The sequence below is a fragment of the Sphaeramia orbicularis genome, chromosome 21 (genome assembly GCF_902148855.1).
Source record: "Sphaeramia orbicularis chromosome 21, fSphaOr1.1, whole genome shotgun sequence".
NCBI classification, from domain to species: domain Eukaryota; kingdom Metazoa; phylum Chordata; class Actinopteri; order Kurtiformes; family Apogonidae; genus Sphaeramia; species Sphaeramia orbicularis.
The window spans coordinates 43909659-43927570 of NC_043977.1; the positions used below are offsets into that span (position 1 = coordinate 43909659).

General features: G+C 36.3%; 1 protein-coding gene across 1 annotated transcript; it reads right to left on the reverse strand.

The window, feature by feature from the left end:
* Positions 1-965: 965 nt before the first annotated feature.
* LOC115413064 (alpha-aspartyl dipeptidase) lies at positions 966-17331 on the reverse strand. Its single transcript, XM_030125820.1, has 8 exons — positions 17080-17331; positions 14270-14358; positions 12969-13043; positions 10498-10577; positions 10203-10376; positions 5168-5224; positions 4093-4175; positions 966-1140 (listed from the first exon to the last, which is right to left on the reverse strand). Exons 1-8 carry the CDS (start codon positions 17172-17174, stop codon positions 1074-1076), a joined length of 720 nt encoding a protein of 239 aa, XP_029981680.1. The 5' UTR covers positions 17175-17331; the 3' UTR covers positions 966-1073.
* Between the last annotated feature and the right edge of the window lie 581 nt (positions 17332-17912).

Genomic DNA, 17912 nt, shown 5'->3' on the forward strand with positions numbered 1-17912 from the left:
TTAATACTGAAGTACATTTTAAAAGCTATATATTTTTTAATATTGATACCTTTACTTAACCCTCCGGTATCCAGGTGCGCCTTTTAGGCACACTTTGCACTTTGTGTTAAAAATTCAGATTATTTTTCACAATTTAAATAAGGTTAGAATTCAAAAGTTGTTCATTTTTGCATGATCTTTAAAATTCTGGCCACCAACTAAAATTTGCACATTGTAAACAAAAGAAAATTACAAGACTAGCATCTGTGTCCCAAGTGTGCCTAAAATGCACTATTTCTTCCATTTGATATGTAGGATTAGGGCTGACCTGGATTTACAAAAATAAAATAAAATTAGAGCAGAAAAATAAATCAATATATAATATTTAATAGTTTGATTTAAAGGTGTGCATTTTACGCACACTTGGTGACAGATGCTAGTATTTTTGAACATTTAACCTAGCGCCAAAAATAATGCAAATTAACCAGTGTTGGAGTTAATCACTGACATACAGGGTTGGACAAAATAATGGAAACACCTAACATTTTGGCATCATAGAAGGTGTTTCCATTATTTTGTCCAACCCCTGTATGCCAGGATGCAAAAATCAAATATGTGATCCACTTTTTATGTAGTATATTGAAAAAAAATATTTTTTTGTGTTTTTTGCATCCAAAAAAATGGTTTGTTTACATTACAAACAGCATTTAAAGGGTTAAAAAATGTGACAATTATGGAGTATTTAGTATTTTTATTTACGGCTCAAATTGATGAAAAAGAAAAAAGTGTAAAAGAATTAAAAACAAACTGTATGAAAATTTTTTGACATTATTCCACAAGTGTGCCAAAAAGGCACACTTGGTGCTTAGTAAGGGCCTTGCTGGAAGGGATACCGGAGGGTTAAGGATCAGGGGGGAAAAAAAACCCTTAAGACCCCTGTTTTAGAATATTCAGAGCTTCTTTTACAGATAAACAACCACAATGTGTCTTAAAAATATTTATTCTGTTGTCATCCTGAACAGTGTTGTGTCCATAAAGGGTCGGACTCTGATATCTGTGACGATGACCGTGGTCTATTTCTTCTCTCTGACTGGTCAGTGTGCGTCTGTCAGCAGGAAGCTGAGGTCACTGCCGGGGTCGTACTCCACACAGGTCTTTCCTCTGCAGCACAAACACAAGAACAAACAAGGACGCGGTGGTAAATGTGTTTGATCAGGTGATCCAGACCCACAGGCTGCAGTTTACAGTGGTTTTAGAGCAGCCTCAAACATGACTCTGCTCAAAAACCGCAACAGGGTGTCCACAAAGTGTCTTTACAATTTAAAAAAATGTATAAAAGCAGTTGATGAGATATGTTAATCAGATTTGATCTATGTACTCAGGGGTTATCAAAGTTTTTAATCACGTTTAATCCAAACATTGGTCCATTTTTCTTCAACGACAGATCAATTCCTGCAAATATTTTTTTGTTCAAAGTGTTTTTATTACATATCTAGTCACAGAAAAGTATACTACAGTCATTGTTTTTTGTTTTTTAACCCAAACCCCAAACATTCCCACCCTGTTGCACCAAAAATAAAATTAAAAAATAAATAAATAATTGACAATAGTAAATAAATAAATAAGGAAGACAGATATTAGTCACAGACTCGTATTAATAAGACTCCTCTGGATTTTTGTCTTTGTTTTAGTGTAAAAAAAAAACCCATTAAATTATGAAAATACTTACTTTTATAAACTACCTAAAAAGTAAAAAAAAAAAAACCCTAAAAAACTAAAATTTAAATTAAAAAACGTACGAAAATTTAGTGCAATTTTAACAATATTCTGCCTCCACTTCTCATTTCTTCATGTGCATTATGGATCAGATCTACAAAGACATTAAACACTGAGGAACAGGCAGAAAAATTGTTAAAATTGTGCTTAATTTTGTTTAGACATTGCAGGTTGTTCATATTTGTTCAGGTTATTCACATTTTAGTGTTACAGGATAGTTTGGAAATGTAAATATTTCCATAATTTAATGTTATTTTTTGCACTAAAACAAAGGAAAAAAAATTAAGTTGTTAATTCTAAATTTTTTTGGGCTTAATTGTAGATTTTTTTACTTAATTGAAGATTTTTTTTTTTTTTTTTTTGCTTAATTCAAGATTTTTTGTACTTAATTGAAGATTTTTTTTTTTGCTTAATTCAAGATTTTTTGCTAAATTTGATATATTTTTTTTGGCTTGATTGTAGATTTTTTTACTTAATTGAAGATTTTTTTTAATTTACTTAATTCAAGATTTTTTTTACTTAATTGATTTTTTTTTTTGCTTAATTGAAGATTTTTTTTTAACTTAATTGAAGATTTTTTTTTTTTGGCTTAATTCAAGATTTTTTGCTAAATTTGAGATTTTTTTGGCTTAATTCAATTTTTTTTTTTTTTTTTTAACTTAATTGAAGATTTTTTTTTTTTTGGCTTAATTCAAGATTTTTTCCTTAATTCAAGCTAAATTTTTTTTGCTTAATTCAGTTCAAGACTGTGGAATTTTTGCACTTGGCAAAAACATCCCAGGGCCGAACTGGACCCTGTGACGAGCCGCATTTTGGCCCCCGGGCCGCATGTTTGACACCCCTGCTTTAGACCAGTGCAGTCTGTGAACCACTTTGAATTGAATTACTCTGTGTCTTAAACAGATTGAGGATGAGTGAATGTTGTGAAGTACAGATTGACATACATCTTCAGAAAACTGTGGCCAATTCTTTGTCCCATTTTCTTTGAACACATGCCAAGGGTTCCAAATTAGAGGAATTGATCACAGTGTATATTTTACCAATTGTCCCTTTGGAATGTGGATTTATGTCCAAAATAGTTTTGAGAAGTGAGTCAGGTGTCTGGGAAGGGAAGTAAATACTGCAAATGTTTAACACAACCTGTTGACTGAAACTGTGTCACCACAACTGGATGACCTTCAACCAACCATCATTGTCCAGGTAGACGGTGCACCACCGCTTTGGGGTCTGCATGTTGGTGGGCTCTAAATCAAACATTTCCAGACTGGAAGGGATGGTCCAGTTCCCTGGACACCTCGTTCAAAGTCCTAGATTACTGTCTATGGGGTTATGCTAAAGATATCATGCATCGAACAAAGATACGGGACATCAACGACCTAAAGCACAGGTGTCAAACATGCGGCCTGGGGGCCAAATCCGGCCCGCCAAAGGGTCCAATCCGGCCCATGGGATGAATTTGTGAAATACAAAAATGACACTGAAGATGTGAACAATCAAGGATGTTAAACTCATTTTTGGTCAATTTAATCTAAAGTGGATCAGACCAGTAAATTACTATCATAATAACTTATAAATAATGAAAACTGCACATTTTTGTCTTCGTTTTAGAGGAAAACAATGTAACATTACACAACACAGTTACATTTACAGACCCACCTTTTACAAAAAATGTGAATAACCTAAAAAAATATTAACAACCTGAAATATCTTAATAGAAGTATGTAGAATTGTAACAATATTCTGCCTGTTGCTAAATGTTGTATTTGTAGATCGACTGTGATCTATAAGTTGTTTAAATGATAAACTAAGGCATAATATTGCTAAAATTGCACTTATTTTTCTTAGGAATTTTCAGGTTGTTCATATTTGCTCATGTTCTGTTCAAATACAGTTCATAGCTGTAAACATTTTCATTACGGAATTTGACTTTTTTCTCTCAAAAACATAGAGAAAACTTCGGTATCGACATTATTTATCAGTTCTGATCCTATTATTTATATTATTTTCCTGGTCCGGCCCACTTTAGATCATATTAGTCTGTATGTGGCCCCTGAACTCAAATGAGTTTGACACCCCTGACCTAAAGTAAAAGATCACTGATGTCACTGATGAACATGGACAGAAACCCAGTACCGTCTGGATGTGCTTCGTGTCACTTATGGTGTCCATATAAAGGTGGATTAAATGAGGCAAAAAAACTTCAATATCTACTTTTCATTTTGTAATAATTTCCACAGATTTGTCTATTTATTTGCTTTTGAAATAATTAAAAAAAATATATATATACATATATGCATACGTGCAGACTTTGTGTGTGTGTGTGTGTGTGTGTGTTACCTGGTGAAGAGTCTGGCCTTGGTGCTTCCCAATAATGTGGCTTTGTTTCCCTCCACCAGCAGCATGCATCCTTCTCTCAGACCCTAAATTCATCACCAGACCATAAAATTATTTGACACATTCTATCATGAATGTGTTCAGATGTTTTTCATCAGTTTTGTAAACTGTAAGTTAAGGAGACTCATGGAGGAGAACTAGTTTGGGTTGGTTAGTGTTCTATTTGACTGACTGAGATGAGCAGATAGGAGACAGACTGAGAAGACAGAAGGGGGGGGGGGGGGGCTGTTGTCTGAAAAAAACATTTTAATATTAAATGTGCCATTTTTGTTTCCATCTTTCTTTCTGTGGCACAAAAACAGGAAATACACAATAGATAATAAAAGAGTTTGTAAGTTGATCTACAGTATATTTTTAGATTAGATCAGACATAACTTTATTGATCCCAAGGGAAATTAAAGTTCCAGTCACACAACAGTGAATGTACACATATATGAACTGGGAAAGCACTTGGAGAGCATTGACCTCTGCCAAGGCAGATCACTGCCCCAAGCCCACCCCAACCCCCCCACCCCCCCGCCGATCACCACCAAAATTTAACCATTTGTTCCTTGTGCCAGTGTCAACATTTCCTGAAGTTTTCATCCAAATCTGTCCATAACTTTTTGAGTTATCTTGCACACACACAGACAGACAGACAAACCAACACTGGCAAAAACATAGCCTCCTTGGCGGAGGTAATTACAAAACAAAAAGAAAAGAAAATGCTAATAATAACTATAAAAACAGTCATGAAAAACATGCAATTGTACATTAGAGGTACTAGTAGAAATAAATAACAAATGAGTAATAATGATAATATTAAGAGAAGAACAATATTTAATTATGTTATAATATATAATAGTGATAAAAAAATATGCACAATATGTGTATATACGTATATAGTTTTATAATAACATAAATAATAATTATAATAAAGTGATAATAGTAACAGTGGTCATAGCAACAATATGCAAGTCATAAGTAATGTTAGTGTAAGTAATAATAATAATAATAAGTAATAAGAAAACTCTCTCACCAGAACATTTGTGTCCGTTTCTTCGTGGTACTGGGTGATCCTCTGCTCTCTGGTCTCCTACAGTAACACAGTAACATTACAGCTGTCAATCATCTGTCATGTCATTATTGTCAGAGGACACATAAAGGTCCTGTACATACAGACAGGTGACTGTGGTCTGTACCCTGTACCCATAAGGCTCAGGGGGTCACAGACACCACACCTCCATCCAACTGAACACCTTCAGGACTGATGGGTTTACATTTATCCCTTTCATTTGTCGTGTGTGTTTATTACCACAAGGGGGAGCTCCAGTACAAGTAAGTTTAACCCTCAGACCTGGAACAGCCACTACTGACCAAAAGCATCTACTGATCTAAACTGTGTAATACCTGTTGATCCACTAATCCTATCAATACATATAAATAATTAAAAGTTTGTCATCTTTTCATGGTCATCAGATACAACCCATTTGGACGTTCAGAGGCTCCGTAGTGAACGTGGAAACACTGTCATCTTCTACAACAATGATTCACCAGTGGACAGTGGATGGACACACTTGGTTTACATTCAGTTATTGATATATTTTCTCTGTTTCCTCTGTTTCTGATATAATAACCCTCAACTTTAAGATGAACTTTTATGAACATCTACATGATCAGTAAATTAAATATAGGAAAATACCAGATTTTCTCTGAAAAAATGCAAAATACAGAGTATAATATAATAAATAGTGATAAATCAATTAAGAAAGGTTAGAGAGAGGAATTTATTTGGGAACTGCCACAAAAGTGTGTTTTAAGTGATTGATTTATAACTTATTTCTCTTAGTGTATTCACAGCATTATGAAATTATGCTTTTTCTTCTTCTTATTATTATTATTATTACATATTATTCAACTGTTCTGTGTTTTGTCTAAGCTATATTGTAAATGAAGTTGCTTCCTCAATATATCTCCAACTTTAAATAAAGGTTAGGAATGAACGTTGCATGTTACGCATCAATCAATCAAAGTTTATTCACATACACATCCACATCATAACAAGAGTTATCTTATGACACTGTACATTTAGAGCTGATCTAAACCAGACTCTTAAGCCAATTCAAACACCAACAGAATCTATCACTTCTGTGTGTCAGCTACTATTACTCGGTTTTAGTTAAAAATAATAATTACCCCGCCCCCCCGAAGGGTTGGCATGGGGTATTGTTTCTGGTTTGGTTTGTTTATTTCTTTGTTAACACTGTAGCAGCAAAACTATTGGTTGAATTCATACCAATTCGGGCTTGTAGACTGTCAGTGACCCAGAATAGATGTGGTTACAGTTTCAGAAAAGTAGGTCAAAGTTCAAATTTTTTATGAATTTTTTAAATCTTTTTTTTCCTCCCATTTACTTATAATGGGCGAAATTTCAAATGTCTATAAAAAACATCAACTTTGTTTCAATTTATGTCAAACTTGGCACATATATAGAGGCAACTGATATGCTGACATCATCACACACAGACACGATGATATCAGCTGGATCGATGCCAAAATAAGCTACAATACCTATGCGAGGGGCGGGGCTTGTTGTGCCTGGGACCACTTGTGTGACTGTATCTGCTTTGTGAACTACTAGTGATTTCAGGATGGTCTTGTGTATCTTCACTCTTATTCCAGAGGTTATTTGGAAAAATAGAATCTATGACAACTACAAGTTCAACTCAGTAACCCAGTGATATTCACATATTCAGTGATTTAAAGAACACACCACCACTTTCAGACAAAAACCCACAAACTCAGGACCCACGTTGGTTTGCTGACAGAACTACTTTTTTGTCAACTACTGCAGTTCTTCCTACTTCCACAGATGAACAGTTTGCATAATTCTGAACTCTCATAGGACCATGTGATGCTGACATAAAAAACACATTAAAAAAAAACATACGTGGGCCTGAACATTTTGCCACAAACAGGGGAATATGAACATCTGTGAACCCTCTGGTAGTTAACCTGCTGATGTAGTTTAGATTGTGTTTCAGCCACGTATCAAACACACAAACTAGAAAATGTCCCCTGTCAAATGATGTCTAATGCTAAACTTCTTCCTCTTTAGTGAGAATTCTGTGAAATCAACAGATCCAGAACAGGCTGAAAATTGTTATCAGCATCTGTGGATTTGTGTAAAACTAACTTTCATTTTTAATCACATGATGGACTTCTACCTAACCTAAGCTGAGTAATAAAAACAGGACCAGTGTCCCTGTATCTCACCGACATGTTCTATCAAGAATCAATAACAAGTTGAATTTGTGAGGTTGTCAGGTTCTGCTGCTATGTTAGAGTCCTGTGGTCTGGATGCAGGAGATCAGTCTCCCAGTAGAAGTGGGTGGAACTTTCACTGGGGGAGAACTCGACTAATTAAATGAAAGTTCATATATGACTTCCTATCAGTGCTCAATAAAAACTATATTGATATCTGTAACTATTTACATGTTATAAGTTTTCAAAATATGGCCCATTATGAGTAAAAGAAATTTTTTTACATTTCAAAAATTCATAAAACACAGTCTGTGAACAGGCTTTTGTAGACATTGTCCCAAGGAAACTGCAAATAAAATTTTAAATTAATCCAATCAGTAGTTTCAGAGAAGATTGTTGGAATGTAGACACTGGTGACCATGAGTTTGACTTTTCAAGGTCATTGAAGGTCAAAGTTCACGGACCCAAATCAAAGTCCATATACGACTTCCTACCAGTGCTCAATAGTAACTATATTGATATTTGTAACCATTTCCATGTTATAAGTCATCAAAATACGGCCCACTATAAGAAAAGGAAAATGTTTAATACAGTCTACTCTCGTTATACCACCAACTTCCGTTCACGGCCAAATTGGCGGTATAGCAAAAATGGCGTTACAACGGGTTGCGTCCATAATGTGCATGTCTTTACTATATGATGTCTATGCTGCCTCCGTTAACCCGTTCTAATTGCGTTTCTAAATAAATCTTGATTCTGTTATGTTGTAAGGGATCATTTAAAGTGGGGAAACATTTTAAGCATTATTATACCGTGTCGGGAAATGACACCCCATCATCTTGAGGCTGTGGTTTAATCCCACGTCCTCTTCCCGACATCCTGACCTACTGAGTGTTCTGCGATAAATGAACGGTGGCCGTCCCGTAGACCTACTCGTAGCTCGTCGCGATCAGCGTCTGGCGCGTTTGTTTCAGTGCATTGTTAAAATTTATGTGTACTCGATGGCAATCACGCTGGCGGTATAACGGTCGGGAAATCAATGGTATAAGTGTTGTTTGTGCATGGAACTGGGCTGGCGGATGGCGATAGGCGGAAATGGCGGTAGCTAATGGAATAATCCATTGGGGATTTTTGTGCAATGGTTTTGGTCGGCGGTGAGCGAAAATGGCGGTACAACGGCGGGCGGTTTAACGAGAGTAGACTGTATTTCCAAAATTCATAAAACTAATTTCAAAATCAAAATTTCTCAAAAATGTGAACAGAATTTGTAGACGTTCTCCCAAGGAAGCTACATATAAAAAAAATCACATGATGAACTTTAATCTGACCCAAGCTGAGTAATAACTGCGCTGATAGCTTACTGATAAAGTTTGAGGTTGATAAGGAACTCTTCAATTAACCAGTGCAAACAAAAGTACATGAAGGTACAACACTGTCCTCCATCAGTCGACAGGACAAAGGCTGTTTTATCACTATCTTATCTGAGAAGCACATTGAACTGTCATGTGTTGTAAAATCTGAGCAATGCATTATCAGCTTTTTTTATCCTGTTGGTTCTGAACGATGGGAGACTGTTTTTATGCCACTCCTGTCATGTGACTCAGTACTAACTAATGCACGACAGCGTTTATTGTCCGACAGTCAGTACTCGACACAGGACCTCAGAAGATAAAAGGCCTAAAATGAATAATTATTGGAGTGAAAATGACAACTGTTCCTGTTTTAACATAAACAAAAAGTCAAGAGATCCCTCCTAAAAATAGGAGTTCACAGGGATAGCATAGCTCATAGCATGTTGTTATTTATTATTTACTTAATTTTTGGCCAAATTGTGATATCTACATAACTTTACTCTCCTAACACTGATGGTTCATTTTATGCAGATATCACAATTTGGCCAAAAATATGACTTAGGCATTTATGCTATGAGACTAATGATACGTACCAATGCCAGTTTTATGTTCTTTTTCACAAAGATGAAACTAAAGACATTAAATTATGCTGCAGTTTTATTTGGTCATTTATTGGTAAATTATTTCTACAGCCTTGCTTTTCAATTTTAAGCTACATATCATTAGCCTCATAGCATAATTGCCTAAGTCATACACTATATGGACAAAAGTATTGGGACATGTTGAATTCAGGTGTTTCTTTTCTATCAGGGGTCTGGGATACAAAACAATAAAGACAAATGTCATAATATAGTTTAATATTGGGGATAAATATCATATTGATTATTAATATTGATGTTTATGTCAAATCATCATGAACAGGACATCTTACAGCTGTAGACATGACGTGTCCCAATATTTTTGTCCATATAGTTTATAAACATCAATATTTCCTTAAAATTTAATGGGAGGTTTTTCTTCCCAAATGAGATGTGAAGAACATAGATGGTTAGTTGTGGTAGAGAAACATTATTCACAGTCAGAACATGAAAAATATTTTTAAAATTTAGAGGTACAACATTTAAAATCATAGTCATGGATAAAAAAGAACAAAACAAAATCAATGTTGACAGAAGTTAAGTATAAACCATTTCTGACGCATTTTGGAAGCAAAGATAACAATTTAAACCAAACTAACCAATGACATGACATTTATCCCAATATAAAACTATATTATGACATTTGTCGTTATTGTTTTGTATCCCAGACCCCTGTTAGAAAAGAAACACCTGAATTCAACGTGTCCACATACTTTTGTCCATATAGTGTAATTATGCTATGAGGCTAATGATTTCTATTATTTTGTTAGTTTTCAGTCATAATAATACATTTTCCTCTTTGTTTCTCATGTTGACTCACCCCCATGTGGCGGCTGTTGGGGTCTGGGTCCAGGTAGTGGGGGTTGATGTTAAAGGGAACGAGGCCAATGGCACCAAAGGTGGGAGGGTAGACGATGGGCATGTCGTTGGTGGTGCTGATGCTGATGGTGGCCACGTTAGTGCCGGCACTAGAGCCCATGTAGGGGACACCATCCTGGAGGACGAAGAGAACCAAAGGGAGGTAGGAATGAAGACGGAAGAGTGTGAGGAGTGTCCACTAGATGAACAGTGTGTGTGTGTGTGTGTGTGTGTGTGTGTGTGTGTGTGTGTGTCACCTCAAGAACCCTCTTCCTGATCTCTGACACCACCTTGTTGTCATAGAGACTCTTCAGCAGCCGAAAGGTGTTACCTCCACCTACAAGACAGACGGTCCTTTAACCCTTTCATGCATGAATTATGAGAACCTTAATCAAGATTTTTTTCCTGAGTGTTTTTATTCCTCTTTAGGCATGAAAAAAGCAATGTGATCTTTTTTTTTTTTTTTTATGAACCTATTTTTCATGGGGTTACACAATGCTGGACACCATGCATTTACTGACATACTGTGTGAAAACTATGAAATACCTTTTTTAATGCTGTTAATCTGTTCTCACATTTTAACATTCTATATCTTCCTGAGACCCAGTAATGCATTTTTGTCCTCTGTAGGGGACAAGAGTTTTACAGCTTTATTAACCCTTTCATGCGTGAATTATAAGAACGTTAGTCAAGATTTTTTCCTGAGTGTTTTTATTCCTCTTTAGACATGAAAAAACCAGTGACATTGAAATTTTTTTATGAACCCATTTCTCATGGAGTTACAAAAATATCCACTCAGCTGGACACCATGTGTTTAATTTTTGAAGCAAAGAAACATGTATTTAAAACCCATCGTCAGAAAGTGATATACTGCATGAAAACTATGAAATAAAAACATTTTTAATGCAGCTAATCGGATGTTTTCTCACATTTTAGCATACTTTAGCAGTAGTTATTACTCACTTAATGAAGATAATATGCAAAAAAAAAAAAAAAAAACCTTTCTGTTTAAGAAAACTGTTAATTACAGTCTAATTACCTTTAGCAACTGATTTACACTAAAACATGTTACTGCAGATCAGGTTTATCAAGAACGGCAAAGTTACAGTAATTGTATAAATTATAGTGTATGGGATGACGCGTAAGTGTTCACTGTGTTGGCTGATATGGAACTAAAACAACAAAACCCATGAATTTACAAGAGAACAGCTGTAGAATAGCTGTCCACTGACGTGACCACTATGCATGAAAGGGTTAAAAAAAAAATAAAAAATGCTGTCCACTGCAAAGGACATTCCATAATTTAAAAAAAATCTATCTGAAAAAACTGTTGCATCATGCTGTTTCCAATCAAGACAATTACTAAATGTAAAAAAGCCAAAACTTTTCCTTTTCTGGGTCTCTAGTTATTACTCATACATGCCCAAAAAAATGTTAAAAAACAACCCTGTTAATTACAGTCTAATAACCATTAGCAATTGATTTACACTCACATATGTTACTGCAGATCAGATGGATCAACAACAGTAATGGTATGAATGTCAATGTATGGGATGATGCATAAGCGTCCACTGTGTTGGTTGATATGCAAGTAAACAACAAAATCCATGAATATACAAGAGAACAACTTTGAATAGCTGTCCACTGTAGTGACCACTATGCATGACAGGGTTAAAGCAGGGGTGTCAAACTCATTTTCTTTCAGGTTCCACATTCAGCCCAATTTGATCTCAAGTGGACCAGACCAGTAAAATAATAACAGAATAACCTATAAATAATAACTCCTTTTTTTTCTCTTTGTTTTAGTGCAAAAAAAGAACGTAAAATTATTAAAATATTTACATTTACAAAGCATCCAAACAAAAAAAAGATGTGAATAACCTGAAAAAAACTTTTATTTCTTAAGAAAAATAAGTGCAATTTTATCAGTATTATGCTTCAACTTATCATTTATACATGGATCAGATCTACAGAGGCACAAAACATTTAGTAACAGGCAGAATATTGTTAAAATTCCACTTAATTTTCTTTAAACATTTCAAGTTATTCACATTTTATTGTTAAAGGATAGTTTGTAAATGTAAATATTTTCAGAACGCATTATTTTTTTCACATTAAACCAAGAAGAAAATTTGTAGTTGTCTTTATCTATAGGTTATTATGCTCTTATTTTACTTGAGATCACATTGGTCTGCATGTGACCCCTGAACTAACACCAGTTCAGCACCCTTAACTGTTAATATCTTCAATTTTAACACTTTGCAAATCATCTAGTGGGTTGGATTTGACCCACGGGTCACATGTTTAACATCCCTGCTTTAATGTGACACAGATCATGAATAATAACAATGGATTAGATTTCTATAGTGCTTTTCAAGCACCAAAAGCGTTTTACATTGCATTGCATTGGTGACACTGGAGGAAAGTTGGGTGAAGTGTCTTGCCCAAGGACACAACAGCACATGACTAGGACAGAGCGGGATTCGAACCACCAACTCTTTGGTTACTGGATGACCCGCTGGGCCTCGGCCACCCCAATAACCAATTAAAGCAGACTAAATGGAAACGCTGATGTCAGAAGGGAATTTACAGGACAATTAACAAAAGAAGGAGTGAAAATTAAATGAAAGAAGAAAAAAGAGTGTAAAGAGTCAAAGAAACTGGGAAAAGAGGAAGGCAGGACTATGGTATGGGGATGGAGGTTTACAGTTTTCATCATGTTCCTCACCAATAAAAATTCCCTCAGCTTTCCGGACGGCTTCAACCGGGTCGGCCGCTTCATGGATGCCATCGACCTCATAACCTACAAACCACACAGAACATCATGGAAAAGCTTCTTTTATCCCAAACATGTCCCAGTAAATATCTGTCCATATTCTCACTATGAGTTAAAGGACTGATATTTTGCTTTTTTAAATGGAATTATGCATTTTAAAAGATTTCCCTGTGGTCTACATAAACTGTAAATGCTATGCTTGGGTCTGAGTTCTTCATTAATTCAACTCCACTATTTCTGAGTAATGACACCAGAAAGGTCATTTTGAGCACTGGCCCTTTAAATGCACATGACCCCACCCCCTCCAGGTTGTTGACCATGCTTTCTGTCCTGTTCAGCCACTTGTGTTTATTAATACAACCAAGAGCTGAACATTTTAGGTAATCAGCTTGAAGTTTGGACATATTTTCAGTATGGACTACAACCACTGCTGCTGACAAACAGTTATGGTGTACTCTGAGAAATGTTTGTCAGAAGTCTTGACCTTATATGTACAAATGTCGTGACGTAACTAGTTATCCCTGTAAAGCCTGAACCATTAAATCACTGACAGAAAATTCCAGTTCTTTGAAACTGGAACCTTTATTGGTCCTTCTGAACAACCAATTTTTAAAAAATTTTTTTTTAACAAATATCAGTTTCTATGTATGAGTTTCAATTTTGTATCATATTTGATACATCAGGTCTCAATGTTCAAATATTATTATTTTTGAACAAACAAAAACAATATAACACAAACATGTCTAATAAATTGTCTAACAAGTTGACAAAGTTCTGCCGCCTTCCTTCCTTCCTTCTGCCTCATTAATGACAGTCTTGTACTGTCACAGGAAAGGCCTCTGGTGAATGAATTCCTCCCCCCTGGTGGATTATCCATGTATTGCATGTGTCTAATTGTATAAACCAGGTTTTTAAAAAAAAAAAAAAAAAACAAAAAACACACTGATCATGTAGAGAGCTTCAAAACTCATGATATGTTTGGTGACATAGGGTTATAAATGTAATAAATTCAGAAGGAATTAAAACAGGTTGTAGAAATCCACTCAATTTTTGCCGAAATGAATATAAAGATAGCTTTGCAGCACCTGGAGGGTTCAAATTCAAACTTTTTGAACTTTTAGGGTCCCCAAATAAACAACTAAATGTACCAAAGACTAATAAAAGTGGGTTTAGCAAAATATGACCCCTTTAAATAACAAGAAGAACATCTTGTTGACTGCAGTCATGTCTGTGGTTCCATTGGAGACACACACCCAGAGTTTTAAACTTGTTCCTGGCGGTCTTGGTGTAGGCGTCTCTGTCATGGAGAGCATAAGGGACGAACAGCACCCTCTTCACATCTCTGAAATACAGAAGAATATCCATCAGCCCAGTCAAACAGGCCTTGACAGCACTGTCAGTTTAGTCTCACATTAAACCTAAGCAGCCTCTGAAAACACAGTCATTTCATCCCACTGGAAAATTACATTTTACTTTGCACATTACAGTTTATTGTTGCACCTTACTGTTTAATTTTACAGATTTTTTTACCCAGTTTTTTTTTTTAAAATGTATTTCTACTATAAATATTATGTTATGTAAAATATCTAATCACTGATAATGCAGCTGCTAAACACACAGTCTGTCTCTCTGTTGTCTCCACTCTTGACTTCCAATACGGCGGCGTATCTGTTTACTTCCAGTATTGATGACGTAGCGTCCACATGCATATTTGTACATATTGCGTTTAAGAAAACATATATACACAACATGCCCTCAGCGTAAGTGGAAAGTGACTTGAGTGGAGACCATTTTCAGGACTTGTTTTTTCAACTACAATACAACAGATAGGAGAAGAGGAAGACTTTAAGATGTTAAGACTTTTTTTTTTCTTTTTCAGAGGTGAAAGTGGACATGAGTACAGATGTTCACACGAACTTTGGTGCTGATTGATCACTGTTCTGGGGCATTAAACTACATTAAGTTATGTTTTTTTATTAAGCGCTTTAGGATGTCCCTCTTCTTCCGCTGCTGTCGGACTGAAACAGCGTAAGATCTTCAAACCATCGTCTTGCGAGCGCCATGAGTTTCACATAGGGGTGACATGCATTGAACTTCTGACAAATTAATTCATGAAGTGGCCGTAGGTCTGACGTAGGAAGGTCTCAAGGTATCCTTAGGAAGACCGTGACAACTGTATACTGTGTTAGTACGACTCAAAATTCATGTCATTTTCTCACTCCGGGCTCAAGATGTTCCTGCGTTTTGAACAGCTGCAGTACCGACTTTGTAAGACAGCCGTAAGAAACTACTGCTGCCTCCACGAATGTCTACGAACTCCAGAACTCATACGAACCGGGAGATTCGTACGAACCCATCGTTCGTACGAAGCTTTGTGACTAAGGCTTAAAGAAGCGTCAATAATAACCTCATTAACTTGCAACATTATTTAGGAAAATAGCAACATTTTACTCACCAAAATTTCTTATTTGTACACAAAATACATCCTCCTTTCTTTCCTCAAAAAGAATTCAACTACTCTGTTGTACAGATTATCCATGTGGGTATCGGGGGTACCGGTCGTAGTTAGTGGAGTGAAAGTGATGGACAAATCCTTTTCCTGGTTGTGACCGGTGTGGCATAAAATACGGACCTTGTAAAATATGGACCTATTTGGAATTTGCGCATGCGCGAGCGCAGCCTTACCGGATGTCAGGTTCAGCGAGGCTTATGAAATAAGTACCTTGCGAGTAGAATTGTGCGCTTTTGGGTTAGGGTTAGGGGTTAGGGGTTAGGGTTAGGGGTTAGGGGTCGCTGAACCTGACATCCGGTAAGGCTGCGCTCGCGCATGCGCAAATTCCAAAAAGGTCCAAATTTTACAAGGTCCGTATTTTTTCCCACACCGGCTCTACTAGCTTCGGAATTGTCCGACCTTTCTTAACTATGTCAGGCTTTTCTGGAAAAGTCTGTTTTGAAAACGGCTTTAACAATAAATCTACATCCAAATCCATTTCTTCTCCTCCTTCAGCCGTTGTGTTTTGACTAAACAGCTATCAAACCAACACAACTATATTTCTGTTCGTGCAGCTCACTACAGATACAGTTTCCTAGCTTTGGCTGGCACGCTCTCTGACTATCCAATTAAAGGGTGCGCATACACTGATGTTATGTACGCCTGCTAGAAGGCCCTGGTGTCACCAACTCAAAATCTGATCGGTTGAAGCGACAGCGTCACCGAGACTGATGCTTTGCTTAGAGGGCTAGCAGAACTGATTGTGAAGGCCTCCACCCTGCCTGACAACAAATGATGGCTGAAATGTGATTAGTTAAATGCTTTAATATGAAAATACATGTGTGGAAGCAGCACAACCAGGGGAAAAGCTATGAAAGGACGCAGACAGACCATTTGGAATTATTTAATAAGTATTCATGGATAAAATATAATTGACAACAGTCTGTGATTCAGATATTTTTTTAGGCCAGCAGAGAAGGCCTTGCAGGCCCTGACAGCCCACCACTGTTAAAATCCTTCTGGTGTTGTTTTTCCCATTAATTCAATGTAATTCAACCCAAATTTGCACGTAAAATACTGTTCATTCAATCAGTCACATTTATAGTTTTACAAATTACTGAAGCATTTACTTATTTTGCTGCTTCATATCATTAAGAGCAAAAGCAAAGAAATTACACTACAACAAAAAAAGGCATTATTTTCATCTTTATCAGAATTAGAATTATGTTTTTTGCCATGCAAGTGAACAGGGTTCACATTATTAGGAATGTGATTCAGTGGTTTGGTGCAGACATAGAATATGGAGTAGGTAAGAAGCATGAAGTAAAAATAAAATAATTAAGAGTTATAGTTGACTATCAAATGATTTCTTTATTACCAGAATGCGGTATATTTTGATGCAATTTCTGTCTGTGAGCACTGTCTGTTTCTCTGCAACACTATGATTTGATACTTTTACTGAATACACCAGTGGATTGTGTTAATATTAAGTTTTTCCAGGATGTTTTCACTAAAGTTCAATCCACTTCCTGCTGCTTCCTGTCAGGTCTGATCCTGGATAAATGCACTTACTTTCCGAAGAACTGTGCGATCTGCTGCTGACAGTGGTCCAGGTACCCACTGCCGTGCAGGGTGGAGTTGGACACCAGCAGAAGCCTCCTCTTCATGTCTGCAAACACCAGCAGACACAAAGACACAGACACGGACACAGACTCAGGAGGAAAAGCTGCGGAGGTTTGAGTCCACAGGTCCAGGGGTCAAAGTTCAGCTGGGTTTCCGCAGATCCAGGGGTCAAAGTTCAGCTGGGATTCCGCAGATCCAGGGGTCAAAGTTCAGCTGGGTTTCCGCTGACAGCAGCTACAAACCCGCTCTTATCAACACACACACATCCCAGCTGACTACCTCTGACTACCATGAACACACACCTCCGACCACTACCGTCCACACTGATCCTGAGCCGACACAAAAAGTTCACGTGTGTTTCTCTACACCAGCGACAAAAGTAACGTTTCCGGTCAGCCTCCTTCACAATAAAAGCCCCAAGCAACGCTTTTTTTTTATGGTTATCTGACATACAGTTCCATCCAACAATAAAGACTTAGAGATGCAGCTATTATTTTTGTAATCGACAAATCCATTATTTTTTCCCTTCGATTTGATAAATAAATAAATCCAAATAATTATTTGAACTTGTCATTTATTCCACAGCCAACTGAAATAGTAGCTGCAAAAAGTATATTTAAAAAAAAAATCTATATGTAAACAACAAAAACCAACAAGTAAAATGACGAAGAAAGAACTCTATTGTACCAATGTCTGACACTTCCCTGCAAATGGACTTCATTGATCAGTGTTTTTAATTTAAATAGCTAATGTGAAAGAAAAGAAAAGAAAAGAAAAGAAAA